This window comes from Podarcis cretensis, assembly GCF_951804945.1.
Source record: "Podarcis cretensis genome assembly, chromosome: 12".
Classification (NCBI taxonomy): domain Eukaryota; kingdom Metazoa; phylum Chordata; class Lepidosauria; order Squamata; family Lacertidae; genus Podarcis; species Podarcis cretensis.
This window is the reverse complement of record NC_137181.1, coordinates 26267714-26292728: the sequence shown is the minus strand read 5'-3', so window position 1 is coordinate 26292728 and position 25015 is coordinate 26267714. Positions and strand designations below refer to the sequence as shown.

Here is a 25015-nt window from a genome sequence, read left to right as displayed (position 1 = left end):
CCACACGCTCCCCACATGCAGCAGCCCGGAGAGGCGGAGAGGGAGCGAGAGGCTTTTTTGCCTTCGCGTCGGCGCGAAAGCCCCCTTTCGCTTCGGAGGAGCGAAGCCGAGGGAAGAGAAGCCGGGATTCCCGGGAAATGTAGTTCGTGGAGCCAAAAGTTCCTCAGAGAGGGAACCTGTGTGAAAAGCTCGAAGTGCGCCTGTCTCGCGCGAGGGCAAAAAAATAAGCCGCTCGTGGTGGTTGCCTTTTTTTGCACAACAGGTTACAAGACGCAACCTGAGGTGGAGGAAAGGGACAATGATGGGTGAAAAAAGGAAGGTTTGGGTTTTTTTAACCTCAGGAAAAAAGGAGGCGGGGAGGCCTACTACTCCCATCCCTCCTAGCCATCTTGGCCAATAGTCAGGGGATGGTGAGAGCTCGAGTCCCACAACTTCCGGGGGTCCACAGGAGCCCCACTCCGGTTTTATAGGGCTGCATCTGAAGGAGAGCTTCTGAGCAGGAGTGGGGTGTGACCTTTCAGCCAAGGACCGCTTTCCTTCCTTGGCAATCTTCCAAGAGCCACATGCCAGTGGTGCACAGAGCCAGATGCAAAAGTGGGCAGAGTGGATAATGTTAAGTTTTACCTTTGTAACAGTAGGCTTGTTTCTACTCGCCCCTTTCTTATGCCCTGCGTTCACATCACGATTGGAGGTTCAGTCTGTGAGGCAAAAACATTAAAAGCAAGGTGGGAAACAGTGGCTGTGAGGCATGCGGCCTGAGGTTCCTCTCTCTGCTTTATAGCATAATAATACATCTGCTAGCCTTTGAGGGGAGACTTTGCCATTTATACAGAAGCCCAGGATCACTATGGGACGCGGGTGGCACTGTGGGTTAAACCACAGAGCCTAGGACTTGCCGATCAGGTCGGCAGTTCGAATCCCCGCGACGGGGTGAGCTCCCGTTGTTCGGTCCCTGCCAACCTAGCAGTTCAAAAGCACATCAAAGTGCAAGTAGATAAATAGGTACCGCTCCGGCGGGAAGGTAAACGGCGTTTCCGTGCGCTGCTCTGGTTTGCCAGAAGCAGCTTAGTCATGCTGGCCACATGACCCGGAAGCTGTATGCCGGCTCCCTCGGCCAATAAAGCGAGATGAGTGCCGCAACCCCAGAGTCGGCCACGACTGGACCTAATGGTCAGGGGTCCCTTTACCTTTACCTTTACCAGGATCACTGCCATTCTCAGAAGTGACAGGGGAAGGTAGTCCTCACAGCTGGGATACCACCAGTAGTAAGGAATGAAGGAGAAACTTGACTCATTTTGCATTTAAAGGTGAACTTTGCAAATTTGCATATTCCGAAGCAATACGCAAATGTGAATTTGCACCTCTGAATTTGTCAATGCAGTTCTCCAGCCAAATAACATCTGCAAAAATGAATTATACTATGGTAAAGTGTATATAAAAATGCATATTAATGACAATAACACACAAACATGCATTAGGCTTGGCAAAAAATGGTGTCTACTGTATTAGGAATAATTGCATCAAAAATGCCATTGGGGATGATGGGAGTTGTAGTTTAGCAACATCTGGCAGGCCCAAGGGTCCCCACTGCTGCTCTGCAGCTGTGAAGTTGCAGGAGCCTTCTTTAGGTCGAATATTGACAGCATTGTGGTGTCTACTAATGCAACCAGAAATGTGTATATGCTGGAATACGTTCCATCCTTTATCTCTTTATTCTTGTTCTTTCCATATATGCAAAGGGGCACATGCAAAGGGGTTACAGTGCATTTTGTAGCGAGCTTCCACTACAATATCCTACCATTAATGCATATAAATATATTCTCACTAGAAAGCTCTGTACCAACGCACTAATTTGACACTCCTACTTAGTAGCATTATTACAAAGAGCTGACAATAGCCTTTTGAAATCAGTTCTCAGGAACCTCAGGCTTTGAAATAATGTTACAAGAAATCCAATCTTTTTAAATAAAGCATTTTGGGAGAATCACTTAGCAAGCATTGAGCATGCAGTTCTTTAGCTATTGACCTGATTATCAGTAAACACAGTTTGCATTTTTGCAAACAAACATTCCTTTCTGCCCCTGGGAATCTTCTGCAGTCCAAAGGAGGTTAAGGAAAAAATGAAGAAAGCCTCATGTACATATAGCTGTTTAAAATTTCCACACTTACCTAGGTGCCACAGCAAATTCCTTCTTTCCTCAGCTAAGTATGCATTGGAATCCTGTTTGGTAGCATTCTGTCCCATCTGTCTTTGCCTGATATACTTTGGAGGGCATTCTGAGCACCAATATAGTGTTGTGTTTAATGCTGGTCTAGGATTGGTAAAACAGTTTCCAATACCCACTCAGCCATAAAGCTCACTTCAGCCCTATCTACTTTGCAAGGCTGTTGTACAATGGCATGGGTGAAGCAGATAACAAACACCAGCTCTTAAAAGGTGGGATATAAATAAAACAAACCTCTATAGTTTAGAGGAAGATAAAATCAAAGCCATTCCTCCCTGTCAATGCAACATCTTAACTACTGCTTGTATTTGTTTCCTGACCTACACTTCTGTTATTCTATTCTCCAATGGAATAAGTCACTGGTTGGTTTAAATTCAATTATCTAGGGCTTTCCCTATTATTTTCTGAGACACACAGTATTGTAAAGAAATTTTTGACCCTAAAAATTGTTTAAATGTCAAGATTCTTCAACAATATTAGACAGAGAGCTTTCTGAACATCCATTTCAAAGAAACTTTCAGAGGCTAGGAATGGAATATTCTATTGCTACCCTCTGCTGTTTGGCTTCTTCCAGTGTCAGCCACCTTTAAAGATAGGATCCTTTTAACTGAATGAGCCACTGTAGTTTTGAAAGGTTACTCTGCATTCCTGTTACATCCATCTTCTCCGCTTCCCTGCATGGCAACTAAAAACAACTATTCCATTAAAGTGGAGTCTGCTTTGAAACAACCAAGTTCATTTAAGGTATGGAAGCATACATGCCCCAAAATTTTCTGTATAAGGGAGGGTAAAAATATCAGCTATCATCAGGATTTTACCATTATCCATTGGTTCATGAAGTCAATTAACATAGCCATCTACTGAGCAAAAGAATGTATGGACAACTGTCTTATCTGAAAAACTAATGAAAGGAGTACATGCTTTGAACTATGCAAGTGATGTAGACAATTTTGAAATATGGTACCCTTTCACTCAGTAGGGCTTATTTCTAAGGGCTGCAGGTTGCCCAGGTAGGCAACCTAAAGCCCTCAGGGGGTTGGCAGAAAGAGAAGAGAGGATGCAGCACAAAGAAATAGAAATGGAAGAGGGTGGTCCCATCCCCTGTGATTTATTTAAAGCAGTTATACCCTACTCTTCAGCTGGAAAAGCTCCCATAGTGGCTTATAAGTCAGTAAAAATAACAGAACCCCTGCCTTCAGGCTTACAATCTAAGACTTGATGCAAAAGGAATGGGAAGGGGAATACAACTCTGACACCAATACAGTGGGACCTTGGTTTAATAACAGCTTAGTTTATGAACAACTTGGATTAAGAACGCTGCAAACCTGGAAGTAGGTGTTTTGGTTTGTGCACTTTGCCTTGGAATAAGAACATGTTTCGCTTCCTGTTGAGTGTGTTCCAATTGTAAACTGAGTCTCCTGCTGCTATGGGAACGCACGCCTTGGTTTAAGAACGGACTTCCGGAACGGATTAAGTTCATAAACCAAGGTACCACTGCATATTAAATTTGCAAGGCTCTTAGAATGACCGGCTTGGATACAAATGAGCTGCTCAGCTTTTAGGGTTTTTTTAAAAAGGTCTTGGTGGGCCTTGAGAAACATCCATGGCAACTCATCCTTCCTGTAAGTAACTGTAACGCAACTTATTGACCTTACAGAATAGGGTCTCCTAGAATCTTCTTGTTACTTGCCACAGCCTGTAGGCTCACTGGAGACCAGCTTACTGCTCTTACTCACAGGACCGCAGAAAAGGGGGGCTTCTGTGAGGGTGAACAGGTGTCCAGCCCAGCTGGTGAAAACAGCAGCTAGTGGAGATGTCAGCTCCTTGCTATCTGCTGCCCCTTTGGTTCTGATTCGACCTTGCCCTACCCACCCCCAGTATGTGGCCCCTGACAAGGTTAACCCAGAGGGAATGTGACCTTCAGTTAAAAAAAGATTGTCTACCCCTAATGCATAGAATTTCACTGTGGTCACAGTAAGAAAAGTATTTACAATTTCTAAATAATTGGACGCGGGTGGCGCTGTGGGTAAAACCTCAGTGCCTAGGACTTGCTGATCGTATGGTCGGCGGTTCAAATCCCCGTGGCGGGGTGAGCTCCCGTCTTTCGGTCCCAGCTCCTGCCCACCTAGCAGTTCGAAAGCACCCCCTAAGTGCAAGTAGATAAATAGGTACCGCTTTATAGCGGGAAGGTAAACGGCGTTTCCGTGTGCTGTGCTGGTGCAGGCTTGCCAGAGCAGCTTCGTCACACTGGCCACGTGACCCGGAAGTGTCTCCGGACAGCGCTGGCCCCCGGCCTCTTAAGCGAGATGGGCGCGCAACCCCCGAGTCGGTCACGACTGGCCCGTATGGGCAGGGGTACCTTTACCTTTTTAAATAATAAAGACTGGCCAACACTTCCAAGTGTAAACTCCTTTAGAAAGGCAAGCATGTGTTACAGAGTCACCCACCCCATGCCTTTTTATATACGTACACAGCTTGTAATAATATGAACATAAGGGTTTAATGCAAGAATCATCACTATATAGTTTATTATAGAAACCAAAAATTTCCCACAAATATCATCTTTCAGTTTCCACATTTATTCAAAACTCATCGTTTTAATTAAAGCAGCATTAAAATCCAATAAATGGTGACGAAGAGGCAGAGGTAGAAAACAAAGACCACAAAGCATCTGTATGCTGGTCTTCCCATGTGTCTTTCATTAAATTTGAATCTTTGTTCTCTTGTATGCTTGAGAAACCCCCAAAATCAGAATTTGCTTCGCTGGTCTGAAATAACTGCAACAGTGCTTGTGTTGATGAGCTTTGTACATTTTTTGTTTCTTCTGGAACAGGCAGTTCATCAGCCTGATGTAAACATAACTCCATTTTTTGTTTCTGATTTCCGTTTTTATTTCTTCCTATGGAATGCATGGCTTTTCTGCTGAGTTTTATTGGTGAGCTTTGTATATTAATGTCCGTCAACTCATTAGGCTCTTTGTTTGAGGGAGGACTAATCAATGGCTTTTCTGGCTCTAGAAGGACCGTGAGTTCTCTTGGAAAACAGCTGCTCTCCACCCTAAGGTCAATTGCCGAACGAGTGTCTACCTTCTTCAGACATTTTGCTGGCAGAAGAACTGTATGGTTCAATTTTCGTTTTGGCTTTGATATGTTTTGCCTTTCATTAAATTCAGAGCCTGGAATCCGAGTATGTAGAGAGTTTAAATTTGTTGATAATCCTTGTAAATTCTGTCTTGAAATAGGCTCATAGTGTTCATAAATTTCGGGCAAGTTTTTCATGCATTGTTTACTTTCTTTCTGGGGAGGAAGATGTACCAAGTTGGTTGATAAAGCAATCTCTGATAAATTTGAAGCTTTGGGCATTTTACCACTTTCAGTATTGCCACTGACTTTTCTTGATGCTTCTGAAGAACAGATGGTGTGATAGGAATAAACAGAACATGAAGATTCAGAGGTAGAATTTTTGTGTGCAGATTTAGGATACATTTCCAGGTGTTGAGAACCTTCATTCAGTGCCTGTGTTGTAATGCTTTTCCTAGAATACCACCTCAGTGAACTGTCTTGCCTCTTCAACCGCTCTTTCAGCTCTTCTGTTTTTGTTCCGATGAGAGGAGCAAATTGCCCAACACTACACTTCCTCCTAAAATCAAGGAAGTTACACATGTCAAAATGCAAAAAGAATTTTCAAAGAAGACATGAAAATTACTTACTAGTAGTAAATCATAAATAACATGGGCCATTGTGAAATGGTTACATGAGGTTTACAATCTGGCACAAATTTGGGCACCCAAGGAAAGGAACCATTATGCTTAGAGACCATCAAAGTGACAAACTATTTGGTACACACACTCTTGGTCTATAAGGAGAAGTCAAGATGCACATATAATCTGCCAAATCCTATTCTGTATTTAACAATGGCAGTGGCATTCTTGACTCGGTGGCCACTGTCAAGCTATATGCATAGTTCTGCTTCTCTTTTGCCTACTGATCCTTCAGAGCATCGCGGGGGTGTGTGTGAGGAGAGAGAACCTATCATTGGAATCTCTACTTCTGCCTCCCCCTGGGCTCCTTAAGCCAAAGACAGTAGCCATATTTAGGCATTCTAAATAGAAGTTGGAAAAATGGGATGGGGAAGGTAGAAATGGGGACACGTGTGTTAGTGTCACCCATCCACTCCACTGTGCTGCCATTCTGGTCATCTACAAGTTGGCAGGTGGCGGTCTAAAACAGAGTACTTGTGGAGATCCCTTATGCATTTTAGAACCCTGGGAAATCAAGGTTCTAAAATGCATAGGAAACCTTCATGAGCACAGGAGGCTTGGTGCTTCAGATGCTCACCCTCTAACTTGTAGGCAGTGACTGGAACAGCAATGCAGGGGTGGGAAGCTAGACCAGGCAGAACTAGAAAATTAATCCACGCTGCCTCCCTACTTCCATGTGCTTACTTTACTTGTTTAGAATGCCTGAAGAGGGCTAAGAGGAGTTGAGAATTCACTGAGCAGCAAAGCATGAAGCTAAGAAGAAGAAGAATGTATTTGACATAGCTATTTCTTTTGGACCTTAGAGCCCAGAAGAAGCAAGTGCAAAGGTGGATTCTGGTGTTTGCCTTCCCATTATTAAGAAGAGTCAAAGCAGTCTTTGCCGTCTCCATTTTTGGAGCCTTCCAAGTTCAAAAGGAAGTGGCAGTCATGGAAGCCAGGAGGAGGCAGATCAGGGAGATGCCATTGAGAGGATGGCAGAGAGTAAGAGAGGGGCAGACATATCTCTTAATTTTTCCTTGTTGCAGTCTATATTTTTATATATACATGTTATATGTTGGTTTATCCCATCTTATTTTACTTTCCCTCTGACTGCTAGAAAATTTCTCTCAGTGCATTCATTCTCACAGCACTTGGAGACCATCATATTTGTCAAGCATCTTATGCAAGAGACAAGGATTTAAAGATAGCTTTAAAAGTGCCAAGGATACAGCTAGATTCCTTGCAAGTAAGAGAGATGACCTGATGAGCTGTCAGCATAGTTTTTGGAAACTGCAGAAACAGGCTATATAGTATATAGCAATTCTTATACCTATTATTGTATCAGTAATCCAGATCTTCCACCAGTCCTGTATGTAGTACTGCCTAATTGTCAGAAAGCACGTCATCTGTAGATGAAAAATTCTGCTTATGGTTCTACCAATCCCTCTGTTCTTTATAGACAGAGCCTTCAAAAGAGATGAACACACATTCTTTTGTGGTGCCTGTAGAAGCTACTTTACACAATAGCATCGGAAAGCCTGTTTCACTCTTTGGGGCCAAAAGATAGTGGGTTAGCTGAAGTCAGTGTGAAAGCTTCACCAAATAAAGTCATTACTGTATTGCTGATCACTTCAAAACTGGATCTGTCAAAATGGTCAAGACCTATATTAATTTTCTAAATCAGCTCTGAAAGCGTAGTGACTTGTGAGGGAACCTCTGAAGTGGAACAATCATGGCAGGGGAGAGGGAGGTACACAAAATAACCAACATTTATTTTTGAAAAGTTAGCTGAAAATAAAAATTATTTGACTATAAGAACTTATAAAATTGTTTACCTTTTAATTTTTGGTGTACTCAACTCTACAAAGTTACAAGAAAACTTGGAAATAATGTCATCCACAACTTGATAGTGAGAACTTTGAGCAAAGTTCTGGTGTTGCTCACTTTCAACATGCTGAAATTAGGGGAAAAAATGTATCAACAGCATTCCTAAAGAAAATATTTATATATAAATGATTGATTTTTTTTACAAGAATGAAGTTTTAAAACCACCATAAAGACCCAGTTCAGATTATATCTTGACTTAATAAACCAATATATGTGTGAGCATCTTCCCTTGCATACAGAGAGCACTTTTGAGGCACAAGTAATCAAACCAAGAATACTCTAATTAACCATAGCTTTCCCTTTTATCTGAACCAGGAAACTATGGTTACCTGTTTTGGAATAAGCCAGGATAGTAAACTATGCAAAAGGCTTGGCTTATTAAGCATTTATTGGTTTATTATGACTGTTTAAATGCAACCACAATCTACAATAATCCTTTTCTGACACCTGATGACCCTACAAAATTGTTTTCAAGTTGTAAGAAACAGACTTCAAACATTAATAGAATATATAAAAGATAAATGTAACATGTAAGCTAAGCTTACATATTTTTATTTACTGTGATATGCCTGATTGCTTGTGCTCCATTACTAGGAAGTCCTTATCTACAGGCCATTCCAACCTCATTATGGAAGATACCAGTCCCTGTCTGCAGACCTTTCACTATCTGGATAAAAGTATGCTCCTCAAGAATACAGTGGTACCTCAGGTTAAGTACTTAATTAGTTCAGGAGGTCTGTTCTTAACCTGAAACTGTTCTTAACCTTTAGCTAATGGGGCCTCCTGCTGCTGCCATGCCGCCAGAGCACGATTTCTGTTCTTATCCTGAAGCAAAGTTCTTAACCCAAGGTACTATTTCTGGGTTAGCGGAGTTTGTAACCTGAAGCGTATGTAACCCGAGGTACCACTGTATAGGATGCTGGCTATTCTTGCTCTAATATATCCAACTGTACTACCCATCCACCAGTAGGGCATTGGCAGCCAAAGCTGCTAAAAATGAAACAGCTTTCCTTGAAACCTCACTCTATAGCCAAATCACATATTGCCTAATTGCATATGCTGCTGTCTATGTCATAAATACCCACAAACAGAGAGACAAAAGCTACATCTTGGCTGTGAGTCCTGGAAGACCAGCTCTCTGCTTTGCCAGTCTTTTTCCACCTGGGACGGCAGGGCCCTGATTGACTCCAGCTACCAAAGCTGATGCTGCTGAACAGACTCTTGGATTGGGATGTTGTTTAGATGTTTTTATTGGAGAGTTTTGTTGCTGCCATCAATATTAATTTTCTATTTTTAGACCTTTTATTATGTATGTGGGATTTGCTGTTTGATTGTATACATTGTGATGTGTTTTATTTATGACTACTTTTGTTATGTTTGTGATTATGTAAATCCTTTCATGTTTTAAACTGCCTTGAGTATGGTTTTAAATATGGAAAAGCAGCATAAAAATAAAAAGATGATGGTACTAAGTTTAACTGATGCACCCTGGGGAGGGTCTAATCTTAATATAACCTGTCTAATAATAATAATAATCTTCCCTTAGAAGAGAACAGCACTCACTGATTCCAAAACAATTATAAGAATATATAATATATACACGCACAGCCCTGTTGAAGCTCCTATGCTTAATTTAGCAAGAGTAGCAATGATATTGACTAACCTACCCATGGGAGGTACAACTTATTTAACATTACTTTACAGTAGATTTAATACCTGGTGATTTAGTCACTTCCAAAACGTAAGCTATGTCTCATACAATATTGAAGGAATTCACCTTCACCAAAAATGAGAAAGAACCTGTCATTACAAGCTTTATATCAGCTCTTTAAACTATTTCTGTGAATGAGTCAAATACATAGGAATACTGTTCTAGAGAAAAAGGTTTCATAAAAAATATATCTCCTCAAATATATGGAAGTAATTTAGGTATATCCATCACAAGTAAATAAGCCACAATTATTTAGTTAATATATGCTTACTATTTGAAGGTCATCATACTTCTTCAGACAACATTCACAGTACCCTTTTCTCTTTTTATGTTTTGCAGGAAGCTGAACTGGGCCCTTCCCTTTGTCATTATTTGCTGGATTTCTGTTCATGAAAAAGAAAAAAATTATCTTACTCATATATTCTATAAGAGAATAAGCAAGATCATCAAGAGCACAACTCAGGGATTCACAATAACTTTTTTTCATAGGAACTAGGACTTTCAATCCAACTATGATAGCACAATATTACTTGCAGCATTTTGATTCAAAGTAACCAGCTGCATAAATATGGCCCTAGAACGTCATGATTTAAAGATTTTAATGTACTGTTGAACTATATACCAACCCTGTGGAACTTAACAGAGAGACATGGATACTCAGTGGCTAAACATTTAGCGCTGGAAGGTCTCTCCCCTGACCCCGCATTATACAATGTCTGGAAGACATGACCCAGCTAGCTACTTATAAGAAAACACAACCTCCCAATCTTTCCATTCCTGTTGAGCCTCCATTGCAAAAGAGCACACATCCTCTTTCTGATTCTAGCTAAAGTGATTTTTCTCCTGCCCATATCTTCTTTTCTTCAGCTATGTTTCCCCTGCCCTTTGGCTCAAGCTCCTTCCCTCATCCACCTGTTCTCAGAGATTTCTGCATATTCTGCACCCTTTCTTCAGACACCATATTTTCTTTGGCCTCACTACCCCCTGGTTTGCTTCCTTTCTGCTCAGCTTCATGTCAAGTTTCCTGTCCTCCATACATGGGTTCTTCAGTCCCAAACAAAATTAACAGTATAGTTTTTCTCAGGGTAGTTTTTCTTTATTTATAAAATTTATAAACTTCTTTTCACCACTTTAGCATATCTGGTTATTTGAGCAGAAAATAAGTATAAATGACTCATGCATCCACTCTTTCGCTGTGATAACCAGAGGCAGACTTATAGAATCCAGACTAAACTAGCAGTGTCTAACTTCTAACATATAAACTGAGCTTTTAAAAATCCATTAAATCAAAGCAGCTTGTCTAATGATGATGGGGGCTCACTAACTAACTAGTAGGCACGATAATGTGTGTGATTAGATTAACCGAATATAGGACATGCTTATAAACTGGTCTTGAATTCTGTGTAAAAATCCAAGCTTGCTTCCATCCTCTTTAGCCGTTTACCAAATTTTGGCACATCCCTCTTCAATTACCTTTGTTTATTCTCAATTTGCTTATGAGCAATTATATTCTTCTTTTCTGTTTCAAATGGACTGTAAGGTTTTGGATTGGAATAGTTGACAACTGGAAAGCTGGACAGTTGCAAGTAGAAGGGTCTGTAGCGTCTACATGAGAAAAAAATAAGTCAGGTTTACTGAACATACAAAAAAGCAATAAATATGTTAAAAACTTATTTTTCCGTAGTTCTTGCTTGCAGTGTGTTATCTGTGGTGTATGCCACTCTGCTATAGCAATGTTGACACTCTATTATTCTTTGCTATATAAACTCTGTACCTCCCTTTTATAGGGTTCAAGCCACATATACACTTGTTCTTTTACTCAGGTTTGTGCTTTGCAATGAATCACCTACTGTGCCCTCCATTCTCCACCTCCCTGTAGAAAAATAACCCAGTTTGATAAATACTTTGATTGAAAAATTGGCAATGTTTTGTTCTCCGTTTATATAAATAAATTTTGCACCACGGGTGGGGCACTTCCAGCCAGTGGTGCAGGAGGTTATTTCCCCTTGAATATGATGTCAGGTGTGAGGGAAGCAGAATTGCAGCTGCAAATGCACTCCCAATTGTGCACTGCCAAGGAAAAGCAGGCTTCAGTTCTCCAACTGGATTAGCTGCGAGAGAAAGTTCACTATGAGAAATGCATGGTGTCAGCCTCTGAGGAACTGACTGCCCAGGGCTTGCAAAGTGCTTCATGAAGGGGTTGTCAAGTGCCCAACAGTCAGCCCACTTGTCCATCATCTTGTATCATAATGATGCCAGGTGACTGGCAAGAAAGTTGTTCTGCCCACTTGTCAAAGTTGACCCATGGGAGTGTGGCCAGATAAGGCCACCAAATTTGTGCTTCCTTAGCCATAATGCAGATTTTGGGTCAAACTACTAGAGAAGAAGAGACAAAGCTGAAGTTTTTGAAGAGCTGGTTACATTACAAAGATCGAAGTACTAGTTTGTATGAAGGTGTACATACCTGGATTTTAAAACATCTAACATAAAAAAGGAGTAAGAAACAGTGCTTTTCATTAAAAAAACAAACTAATTTTTGGTCAAACTACTAGAGAAGAAGAGACAAATCTGAAGTTTTTGAAGAGCTGGTTACACTGCAAAGATTGAAGTACCAGTTTGTATGAAGGTGTACATACCTGGATTTTAAAACATCTAACATAAAAAAGGAGTAAGAAACAGTGCTTTTCATTAAAAAAACAAACTAATTTTTGGTCAAACTACTAGAGAAGAAGAGACAAATCTGAAGTTTTTGAAGAGCTGGTTACACTGCAAAGATTGAAGTACCAGTTTGTATGAAGGTGTACATACCTGGATTTTAAAACATCTAACATAAAAAAGGAGTAAGAAACAGTGCTTTTCATTAAAAAAACAAACTAATAAATCCAAGGTATTTTGCTACTGTGAATATTACAAGCTGCTGGAAGTGGAGGCTGTAGTCTAAATACATGCCATGCTACTGCAAACATGGTATTAAGGCTGCATTCCTATATACAGTTACCTGGGAGTAAATCCTATTGAACTCCTAAGATTGCACTATAAGAAACCAATTGATAGCCAGATATGGTATCTAGAGCAATTCCACCAATAAACTGTATGTCATAATCTACCTTCTTATGACCCCCCCCACTACATACAGAACTCTGCAAATTTATTTCCCCTCACTGTTCTATCATCTCTGATAGATTACCTAGCATAAAAGGAATTGTCTTACTGAAATCCTTCCAGCATATTAGAGCTTTGCATTGTTTTCCTGCAGATTATATTGTCATTGCATCAAATGTTGTCATCAACCTCCAAGAAGAAAGCAGATGGTTTGGAGGACATGTGTTGAATGGAATATTAATTCATCTGAAAATAACACTTACCGTCTTCTGTCTTCAACCTTCAGAAAAGGATTTTTCAGTTTATCTGTTCAAAAGAATGTAGTAAAAAAATTTTTATTATTACCAGACTATACAAATATTCCTATTTCTAACACAAGTAACAAATAGCTTACGGAAAATTATACTATTCTATAAATTAATAACCTTGCCTAGAATAAATGATCAAGAGTTTTCTTTTTAAACAGTCAATATTTTTTATTTTTTGTAAAATAAATAACTAGTCTTATTCATGTCTTGAATACTTACTTTTTGTTTTCTGATCAACTGACTCTTTTTCCTGTTAAAAAGAAATTATTATTATAGTTTATTCATTTGATTTATTCAATTGTGCACGTTTTATAGTTGACTGTGTGATGTAGGAGACCAGAGCCGTGGACCAGCAACCAACCAGTCAATGGGAAGTATAGTTTTAAATTTTATTGGCAAAACTGATGAACTGTATTTTAAGACAAGTCACATCTTGTCTACTTTTATAGTTATGTATGTAGTTCTAAGAGATGTAAAAAGACATAAGCAGATCATAGAAAGGCCTACAGCTAGGGGGAATGTGTGCAACGAGGTTATTCTCTTCCCTGCATATTTTTTTCAAAAAGAAGCAAAAGAAAAAAGCAAGTCTCTCTTCTTCCTACCTGTAGCTATCTATTCAGCAATTAAATGAACCCCTTAACAATATAGAAACAAGTTGGCTACTTTATATATAATACTATTTGCTTAACTAGCCCAGTAGTGTCTATCCTTATCAGCAGCAACTCTCCTAGGCTTTTCACATCACTTGCTACCCAATCATTTGAACACAGCAGCAGAAATATAGTTCTCTAATATTCAGTTCCTTGGGCATGCTAAATTTAGTTTGTTAACAGCTTCTATGTTTCTAAAAAAATGTAAACAAGGTAAGAGGAATTTGTACTACTGAGTTGTAATTCCTTATTTTCAATTATTCCCATTTTTTTTTAAAAAAAGAAAGAACTCATCTAATATAATATTTAGATCACAATAAGTACTCTAGTGAAATTTTTAATTAATCAAATAGTTCAGATATTTTGCCTATTATTAAAAACATCTGATATATTCACATAGTGTATAAAATTAACATGGCAAGCTTTAGTTTTGTTTAGAAAAGTCAAACGCGCATGTTAAATAGTATTCCAACAGATGGAAGATATCAGTTGGCAATCCTATAATCTGTAAGTTCCACTGAACTCAGTGGGATTTACATCTGAATAGAAACGTACATAGGATTGCATTATGCATTTCCAGATCCCCACCCCCAATGTTGATTACTAATAGGCTAGCAAAGTTGGGGGAGGGAAAGCTGTCTCTCCAGGTTATAGGTACTACCAGACTCCTTCCTTTAGAAGGGCGACTAGGTTTTCTCCTCTTCTTCCGCCACAAAGGCCCATCCGTTGCTCTCATTTCAGGATAAGGTGCTCACCCTCCTCCTCTTTTGGACCATGATCATACCAAAACCAAGTGGACACCCAAATTTTTCTGGTATAATGCACAAATGAGTAAACCATTATGCTACTTAGCTGAGGATAATAATTTGTCTATAGCCCATAAAGTATATATTTTTAAAGATATACCTTAAATATATAAGGCATTTGTTTTATGATATTCAACCTGTTATTATTTTTCTCTGGAATTAGGAAGATGTAGACTTACCGCACATTTGATTTCGGTGCTTGATTTCTTGATCAGAGAGATATCTTTTTTCTTCTGATCAATATACTTCTTAATATCTATTATCAAGAAGAAAAGATTATCAAAATTATTTGAAATTATCTTATTCTAAAACAATTGAAAATTCCCTGGAAAAATACTTACCATCAACATGAAGTATTTTCACTCCCCAACTCAAGGCATTGGACAAAATACTACCAGAGGGGATTAATTCCTGAAAGACACATATTTATAATACTTCCATTAACTAAAATATTTTATATTCATGTGTATGAATATGCCAGCATCACTTGGGAGTGTTGCATGCACATTTTCACACTGTCCAAACCAAAGACCCAATAAAGCTACATAAGCAAAATTAGCCAAAAGGGCTATTACAAAAGTTGTATCACTGACAAACCCATTTCACAACTTTTACAGTCAGAATGGTTTATTTTTTGAAAACATTTCAGAGAGTTGCAGGTAAGAAAACACATAGAAGCAGACAGTGCAGGGCAGCTGTGGATCTGACTTCCCAGCAGCAGTGGCTGCTGTTTAACCAGGACAGAGTGCTAGAGAAGTAAAGGCAATGCAGGCACACCAGCTATGCCAATCCAGCACTCCTGCTATTGCGTTGAAGCAACCCTGACCTCACCACTGCCCTGCCTTGGTAAGCAACAGCAATGAGGCTACCAGGAATCCCACTCCTGCCAGAATGGAGTCACCTTATTGAATGATACATACCTGTTCTTTTATTGCTTTTTCAACTAAAGATTTTCCTCTACTCATGCGTACCTATTTATAAGAAAGAAAGAAAGTACAGAACATTTGTGTTCATCACTAGTAGTCTTGCATAATGAAATGTTTAAGGCATAACTCTGCAGGGATTCTAAATATTTGTAAAACCCGCTCACACACTGGTTAGAGCATGGTGTTAATAATGCCAAGGCCACAGGTGTGATTCCAATACAGGCCACTTGCATATTCCTGCATTGCAGGGTGTTGGACTAGATGATCCTCAAAGGTCCCTTCATGCTCTACAATTCTGTTTCTTAAAAATGTGATACAGTGGTACCCCTAGTTGCGGACACGATCCGTTCCAGGGTGCCGTTTGCAGCCAAAAAAGTCTGCAACAAGAGCGGTGCCTCTGCGCAAGCACGGAGCGCGATAGAGTGCTTCTGCACACGTGCGCAGAACGCTTCTGCGCATGCAGCAAAACCCAGAAGTATACACTTCCGGGTTTGCCACGATCGCAAGCCGAAAAGACGCGACATGAACCTAACGCAACACGAGGTATGACTGTACTGTTACTGATGTGATTGCACTTTTATGTTGCATATTTATTGCATTTATATATTGTCTTCATATATCTTATGAGAAAGAGGTTTATAAATATTTCAGTTAATAAAATTGCATGAAAGGGGTGCTATAGTACTGAATTTTCAGAACTGGTAGGGGATTTAAACCTTTCAACTTCACAATTCTATGACATAAGTGGCTACATCACATACTCCTTTGTGTTTGTGGATTTTTTGGTCTATCCATCTAAACCTAGGTCGAGCCATTAATATAACATTCTTAAGTAATGAATATTAAAAGGTTCAGCACAAATATGCCCACTACTGCTGATCTGTATATTTCTTTCTGCAGTTTATTTGGGTAATGAGCTGTTTGAAAAGACAGTGTATTATTACTAATGTAAATATTTTGGATAAAATTTCTGAAATGTTCCTATTTATATTAATTTATATTATATTATTAAACAGACTTAAGTAAAGCAACAGACTTCATGGCTGCGTATTTCAAAAACTACATCTTGACTTAACACAAAGTAGAACAGGTTAATGGTACCATAATCTATATCATTTTCATCAAGCCATTCTTTGCTTGACACAACATTAGCCACAAACCGCAAACCCCGGCTAGTTTTGCAAGAAGAGAGATTAAATTGTAAAGAATGAGCTCTACTTGACTTGCAGCATAACTTTTAAAAATATATCTGCAGGGAAGGAGACAGGAATGGGACTTACTGTGTCCACTAGCTTGAATGAACTTCCTTCATGCCTGTCTCTTCTGCTGCTTGGATGAGGCGAACTGTTTCCACCATTATATACAGAGTCTGGGCTCGGGACTGGAGATATTTGTCCAAGAGTTTGAGCAAATTTTGCTTCCTTTTTATTAGAGATCAAATAGCTAATATCTTTGCTCAGGAATCCTTCCACTCTCTATACATAAATAAAAAAGTATTCTTTCAGAAATTAGTATAAACCTTACAAAACAATGAAGCACTTCATACCAGTTTAACATACAATGCCCCCTTCACACAAAGCTAAGTGCTTTCCCCAGAACACAATCCACACTGCTGTAAGTTGTGTCTGAAATGACACAGCCAAAAGGATGGTGCATGATCACAATAGGGTTTTTTTTACATCTGAAAAAGGCCAGTCCACTAATTCATATGATTAAGCACATGAAAGTTAATAGAATTTTATCAACTAGAACTGGGTTTCGATTCAGGAGTGTTTCACAGAGATAAATAAATCAGCCACTTGCAAGCTCTCTTGGCTTACTATGAGAAGGGGGAACTAATGGCACCCAGCACTGTATCCAATGTACCAAACTGGCCCCAGAACTTCATTAAAACTATTATTCTGAAAGAGACTCCAGGGATTCATACAAGCAACATCAACAGGTAACTATGATTTATCTGACAGGGAACTGTGAAGATAATAATAATAGCTACAATAAATTATTATTATTATTATTATTATTTTAAGTGCAATTCATGTACATGGTGTTTTACAAACAATAGGTATAACAGGTTCCTGTTGCAAGAGGATTATGATCTAAAACAGACACCGGAAATGATAGAGGAAGGGGGTGAAATGGAGGCACTAGCAGGTAAGGGAAGAGTATGTGATTATTTTTATTATCAGTACTTTAGCTTAATTACAATAAGGTATAGGGCCTGGGGTAGAGAGTTTGTTTTAAAAGCTTCCTGGAAAATACAGGTTTTGAAACACCAAAAGGAAATAAAGGAGGTAGAGATATATATGGGTATAAGGGACAGCAAGGGGAAAGGGCAGAGCCACTGCAGGGAGGAAAAAACATCATAGATTATAGAACTAGTTGAACAAAGGACACAAGGATAATGTGTTGGGAAACATACAAAGTTAAGGAGGAGCAAGGCCACAAAGGTTTGAAAAATGAGGAGAAGCTTATACAGGGTGTGAGGACAGTAAGTAAAGGATTAAAGTGGAGGGTGAACTGCTCAAAGCGATGAAAGGTGCAGATTTTGGTAGTAGAGCACTATATTGATGTTATAATATGAAGGCAAGGCATCAGAGGACCAGAGAAGTCTCCAGTATTTCAGGTGAGATATGAGCAGGGCACAAACAAAGGTGAAGGAGCAGAACAGGAGAGTTGTATTTCTAACAACAGACTGAATTTGAGGTGGAAAGGAGGAAAGAACAATCAAAGGGAAAAGGCTTCATGCCTAATCTTCAGGGTGAATGGTGAAACTATGGATAATAAGTATGAACAAAGAAATGAGGACTTGGGAGGAAAGAAGAGAAGTTTGGTCTGACTCAACTTAATATGATATTGAAGCAAAAATGAGCCAGGATTATAAAGCACTTTGTAAATTCCTGCTCCGACCACAATGCTGTAAAGATGGATATGACACTACTACCATCCGGCTCCTTTAGGTGGAAGATGAATGACAATTTGTTCAGAGATCAGGAGATTGTTAAAAAAGCCCAAAAGTTTTGAAGAACTATTTTGAGATAAATTTGAACACTTCAGTGGAAGAAGCAACTATCTGGGACGCAAGTAAAGCGGTGATGAGGGGGTTCTTGATACAACAGAATGCTGTAAAGAAAAGGGCACAAAATGAGAAAAAAGACAAGATTTTGGAGAAAATTAAAGAACTGGAGAAGAAATTAAGATCAAACCCGAAGTCACAGCCGATTCTGAGAGAAATTAAATTATACCAAGCACAATATTCTAAATTGATGAACCAGGAAATAGAATGGAGAATTAAATTAATGAAACAAAAAACATTTGAATCGGCAAATAAATGTGGGAAACTGCTAGCATGGCAGTTGAAAAGGAGACAGAAAATGAATACAGTTACCAATTTAGAGATTGAAGGGAAAAATGTTCAGAACCCCATGGAGATCAGAAAGTGCTTTCAGAGGTATTTTAAACAACTATATACTCAAGGTCCGCAAGATGAGGCACAGATAGAACAATTTCTGATAAAGAATGGGCTGCCAAAAGTGTCACAAGAAAATAGATCAATCCTGAATAGCAGAATAACACGACAAGAGATGGAACAAGCCATTCAGAACATGCAACTGGGCAAATCTCCAGGGCCAGATGGGCTGACCTCCAAGTACTATAAGACATTGAAAGATTACTTGATACAACCACTGATGGAGGTCAGCAATGAAATTATGGAGGGGAAGAAGGCGCCGGAAACGTGGAAAGAAGCTTTTATCACATTGATACCAAAATCAGAAACTGAAAAGACACAACTTAAAAACTACCGCCCCATCTCCCTTTTAAATGTGGATTACAAAATATTTGAAGACATATTAGCAACTAGATTTAAGAAAGTGTTAAATGAAGTAATTCATAAGGACCAAGCAGGCTTTCTCCCTGGCAGACATTTGTTTGCTAATACAAGGAATATTATTGACATTTTGGAACTTTTACAAACAAACATTAATACAAAAGCAGTTTTAATTTTTATAGATGCGGAGAAGGCCTTTGATAACATTTCTTGGAAATTTATGAAGAAAAATCTGGAAGGAATGGGAGTGGGACGGGGCTTTGAAAATGGGATAGAGGCAATCTATTCAGAACAAAAGGCTAAACTGATAGTTAACAATGTGATTACGGAAGAGTTTAAAATTGAAAAGGGAACACGACAAGGCTGCCCTATCTAACATTGTTATTCATTTCGGTCTTGGAGGTGCTCTTGAACATGATTAGGGGGGACCGGATGGTTGAAGGAATTCAGGTCGGAGAGAAACAATACAAATTGAAAGCGTTCGCAGATGACCTAGTTTTGACCCTACAGGAGCCAGAGCCAAGTACGAAAAAAGCATTACAATTGATCCAAGAATTTGGCCGGGTGGCGGGATTTAAATTAAACAAACAGAAAACTAAAGTATTGGGAAAGAACTTGACAGATACAGAGTCAGAATGGTTTCAGAAAGAGACAGAGTTAAATGTGGTTAAAAAAGTGAAATACCTAGGGGTAAATATAACATCAAAAAATCTAAATCTGTTTAAGGATAATTATGAGAAATGCTGGTCAGAAATTAAGAGAGATCTAGAAAGTTGGACAAGATTGAAACTTTCTTTGTTAGGCCGAATCGCCGCTGTAAAGATGAATGTATTGCCAAAAATGTTGTTTTTGTTTCAAACATTACAGATTGTGGATAAAACAGAATGCTTCCAGAAGTGGCAGAGAGATATTTCCAAATTTGTCTGGCAGGGCAAAAAGCCCAGAATCAAGTTTAAGATACTAACTGATGTGAAAGAAAGAGGGGGCTTTGCCCTGCCAGACTTAAGGCTGTATTATGAAGCAGCAGCTTTCTGCTGGCTAAAAGACTGGCTACTTCTGGAGGACACTGATGTATTGGATTTGGAAGGTTTCAACAATGCGTTTGGTTGGCATGCATATCTATGGTACGATAAGGCTAAGATTCATAAGGCTTTTAAGAACCATATTGTCAGAAAGGCAGTGTTTAATGTCTGGACAAAATATAAAGACTTATTGGAAAATAAAACTCCAAGGTGGCTTTCACCATTGGAAGCTAAGGCCCGAAAAAGACTCAATATGGAGGCCAAATGGCCAAAGTATTGGGAAATATTAGAAAAAGAAGGAGACAATTGGAAATTGCAGAGTCAGGAGAAAATGAAAGACAAAGTGCGAGATTGGTTACACTACGCCCAGATTAAAGAAGTTTTTAAACTTGATAAAAAATTAGGATTCCAGGTGGAAAAATCGAAATTAGAAACGGAATTGCTAGAGCCTAAGACCAAGGTACTTTCAAGAATGTACAACTTGCTGTTAAAATGGAACACACAAGATGAAACGGTTAAATCGGCTATGATAAAGTGGGCACAGGACATAGGGTATAATATTATGTTTGAGGACTGGGAAAAGTTGTGGACTACTGGGTTGAATTTCACTGCATGTAATGCTTTGAAAGAAAATGTAATGAAAATGATATATAGATGGTACATGACCCCAGTCAAACTTGCAAAAATATACCACTTGTCTGATAATAAGTGTTGGAAATGTAAGGAAAATGAAGGAACGTTCTTTCACCTTTGGTGGACCTGTCCTAAGGTGAAGGTCTTCTGGGAAATGATATATAATGAGCTGAAAAAGGTATTTAAGTATACCTTCCTTAAGAAACCAGAGGCCTTCCTTTTGGGTATTGTCGGCCAAGGGGTGTTAAAGAAAGACCGAACTTTTTTCATGTATGCAACAACAGCAGCAAGGATACTTATTGCTAAACACTGGAAAACCCAAGATCTACCCACACTGGAAGAATGGCAGATGCAACTGATGAACTACATGGAACTGGCTGAGATGACTGGCAGAATCCGAGACCTGGGAGAAGAAATCGTTGAAGAGGACTGAAAAAAATTTAAGCTTTATCTGCAAAAATATTGTAAACTGTATGAATGTTAAGCAGGATGCTTGATTTTAGACAAATTGGCACCATCAAAATAGATGAAGTAAATCATGAAGATAATTTAAATATAAGATGAAAAACCTATTTTTTTTTTAGATAATTATTAGGCTAAATTAAATTTTCTTTTGTAAGGATTGGAATAAACGTATCTAAAATTTGAAATATATTCGAAATTTGACAGTAAGGATGGAGATAAGGGAATAAATTGTTGTTTTAAGTGTATTAAACTAGAACGTAGGAGCGGGAGATGTGAGGAAGTCCAGAAGTGATAAGAAAATATGTGATATGCAATGTTATGTTCATTTTTTTTTTTACTGTAAATGAAAAATTCTTAATAAATATTTAAAAATATATATATATAAAGCACTTTGTAAATTAAGGACTTTAGAAATTATGAACATCATAACAGTCTGTTATGCAACCAGCAATAGTTATATGACTACTCCTTTATACATTGATTGTTCCCAATTCACACACATTTTATGTGTAATCTTCATTTATATTATTACATAGTTGGTGAGACTACACACATACATTTAAGAGGCAATTACTAATTATTAGGGCTGGAAGCTTGGGAAGCTTCTGGGCATATAGACTGATTTTGAAGGCTCCCCTATTACAAGAGGACCTAATTTTTCAGATTAAAAAAACCAGAAACAGACTTACCCCTCCCAATTCTTTAAGATCTTTTGCTATTTTCTCAGAGAGGACATTGGATGGAATATCAAGGTAAAACACCTTCCCAGTAAGTGGTTTGCATTTTAGTTTATCTGATTTTGTGGAATCTTTCTTCACATTTTTCAGGGGAGGTTTGCTTCTTTCTGTTCTTCCTTGCATATCACCTATAATAAAAAGAAAAGAGAATTTGATAACCTAAGGGTTTTTTTAAGGAGTTTTAGAAGGGTTTCTGAACAAATCATCCTGGGTAAGTAAAGCCATATTTCTAATAAATAAATAAAAGTATATTTGAACTTGTCAAGACTATACAATCCCTCTCCTCGTCACACAAGGTCAGATAAACAGCACAGTCCCCTCGTTCTTCATAATATTATTTATAGGATCGCAAAATGAGAAGCTATGGGGAAAGGCCAGCCATGGATCTGCTGGACCCTAAGCTTATCCATTCTTCAGAGAAAGGCTCAATTTGGGTTTCTCAGCTATGCCAGCCTGGAGCTATTACAGCCAAAAAAAAAAAAAGGAAAAAAAGACAGAAACCCCATCACCACCTTGTACTCTGACCAGCCTGAGCCGACAGAGCTTCAGATGCAGAAGTCAATCTGCTGCTACTGGCATCTGGCTCGAGTACATGTAGATACTGCGTTCAAATATATGTGATACTATCTGGTCCAGGAGGAGCTACTCTTAAACAAGATATTCGTGTTTGAGAGCACCTGAACAAGCTGTACATCCTTCACAAGTGAATGTTGCACAATGATCTCAACTGCAAGTGAACCTTCTAATTTTATATGTCTACTTATGCATGGAGTAGTCTGGGAGATGGAAAACTCTGATCCTAAACCTCCATTGCCTTCTGGCATATATTTGGGAGGAGAAAAGGCTAAGGAGTAAACCAAACAAAAATCCACAAGACAGTTGGATGGCACCTTGTACGCCAACTTCTGGCAACTGCTGCAGCCCAGTTAGTGCCAAACATATTGCTCTGCTTTTCCTTGGACAAGGAATGAGGTCATGAGAGGGGTCTTGTTATTCTGGGCAGCCCAGGAGCTCCGTACAAACTGCTCAGGCTTTTCGCCCCTGGGAAGTCACTTTGGTGCTGCTAAAGCAGTAGTTTGACTTAATCCCCAGAAGCGCACTCCATTGTTTCTCGAGAAAGATGGATGTCAACAACTTATCAACAACGTTTCTAAGTAAATTTACTAGGATTGCAGCCCTAAGCCAAGAACACATCCCACTGAAATAAATAAGATTTGGATTCAAGTGGATGTGTTTCATATCAGAGTTAAAATATAGGACAACACTCTTACAAACACACATGCAGTCAGTTTTACTTTCACTTACAGATCCCAAACCTTCAAAAGTTTTGAATAGGTTCCTCATTAGAGCATTAAAAAAACACAACTGGCTACAGGATGAGTTTTTATACCCCAGCTGTACAGTACAAGGAACAAAAAGTCCAATCTCTATGACAGGCAAACTAGCTGCTTACCTTTTTGAACAATAAGCATAATGTTTAGCATAATTCTCAAAAAGCCCACAACAGTTTGCAGTGCAAAGCAGTTACACACACATTTGGAGTAAGTGAAACACAAGTTAAGTAACATCAAACCTAACGCATTCAGATACTGTAGTACACCACCCCAATCTGGTTTATTTACACATATATACAACCTGAGCCAACAATGGAAGGGTTCACAGTATTAACACTCCAGAAAGTTCTTGCTTCTTCCAAAGCCACAACACTTGGATTCAAGCAGAAATCAGGCATGGCTCAGTCTCAGGCTTCCCAGCCTATCCAACTACTTGCTCACCTAACTCAATTCACAACTCTGGCCTTTGTCTTTCTAGCTACCAGCCAATTGAGGGAAGGGGAACCACCCATTTGTCCTCTGGCACGGAGCCATTTCCTTTGTTACTTTAACTACCAATACTTAGTCTTAAGCCGTTATCTCACCAGGAAGCCAGCCTGGCTATTCAAGGATTTGCATCAGTGCTGGACCCAGAAATTAGAAGGGGGCCCATGCATAATTTAAACCCCCCACTCCCCACCAAATAATAAATATACAAAAGGTATCTAGATCTCATCAACCTCCTCCTCTAAGAAAATTTTGCCTCTCTGGATTTCCAAAGAAAATGGGAGCAGATTTAAACTGAGATTCTGCCAAACAGCTTTGTCATCTTTTTTTCTTTTCTTTTGCGTTGCATGGGGTGGGGGTTGGCAGGGAGAAGAAACAACTTTTTTTGTCTGAACCTCCTTTTTGGAATGAATCTGTGAAGGGGCTGAAGACATCCCTGTTTCAGAAGGCAGCCTTGTTTAGGGAAGTTTTTAATGTTTCCTGTTTTATCGTGTTTTTAATATTTTGCCGGGAGCCACCCAGAGTGGCTGGGGTATAAATAAAAAACTAATAATAATAATAATAAAGCACACTCCTTAGCGGACTAAAGGAAAGTCCTGGCACTTACAGGGGAGCTGTCCTTTGCTGCTGCTCTTCAAACCACTAGGTTTCATTTTCCTGGGAAGTCACATCTTACCCTCCTCGCCTCTAACGGTTACGACCTGCGAGGCAAAAAGAGCAGCGCACACAAATTAAAACCACATTTTAAAAAGGAACAACCCGAAAAGCTCTTTAAAGGTGGTGGGCGGAGACCCCGAGACTTACCGCCTCCCCGCCCCCCGTAGTCCCAACCGCCTCCCCCCCAAAACCTCACCCTGGTTTTCCCCCTCGTGTGGCCTTTTCCCCTCCCCGCCTGGGGGGCAGCGCCTGGTGTCCAGCGCCCGCTTCCCCTGCGCCCCCTTTCTGTGCCGCCGACTCCTCCTCCTCCCCCCCCCTCCCCCGCCGAGGGACGGTTGGCGTTTGAAATGTGCGTTCCCGCCGCGCGAGCCGACTCCCCCCCCCCCTCACCCGCCGCCTCGCGCCCGACCTGCCGCCGCCGCCGCCGCCTCCTGCTCACCCCAACGTGGCGGGGCCCATGGCGCCGGGGACGGGAGCCGCTCAGTGTTTCCGCGAGTCGGC

The 25015-nt window shown here is 39.6% G+C and overlaps 1 protein-coding gene across 1 annotated transcript; it reads right to left on the bottom strand.

The window, feature by feature from the left end:
* Positions 1-4788: 4788 nt before the first annotated feature.
* DBF4 (DBF4-CDC7 kinase regulatory subunit) lies at positions 4789-24862 on the bottom strand. The gene is made up of 13 exons (XM_079948302.1): positions 24711-24862; positions 24465-24558; positions 21990-22165; positions 16635-16829; positions 15349-15399; positions 14770-14839; positions 14608-14684; positions 13192-13222; positions 12928-12970; positions 11036-11167; positions 9834-9945; positions 7800-7918; positions 4789-5864 (listed from the first exon to the last, which is right to left on the bottom strand). The coding sequence occupies exons 2-13, from the start codon at positions 24508-24510 to the stop codon at positions 4838-4840; spliced, it is 2079 nt and encodes a 692-aa protein (XP_079804428.1). The 5' UTR covers positions 24511-24558; positions 24711-24862; the 3' UTR covers positions 4789-4837.
* Between the last annotated feature and the right edge of the window lie 153 nt (positions 24863-25015).

Coding starts and splice junctions, on each gene's coding strand:
- DBF4 (XM_079948302.1), bottom strand. CDS start 24,510: ATGAAACCTAGTGGTTTGAAGAGCAGCAGCAAAGGACAGCTCCCCT. Junction 14,840..15,348: donor AAAAAGCAATAAAAGAACAG/GTATGTATCATT, acceptor TGTGTCTTTCAG/GAATTAATCCCCTCTGGTAG. Junction 13,223..14,607: donor GCACCGAAATCAAATGTGCG/GTAAGTCTACAT, acceptor TCTTTTTAACAG/GAAAAAGAGTCAGTTGATCA.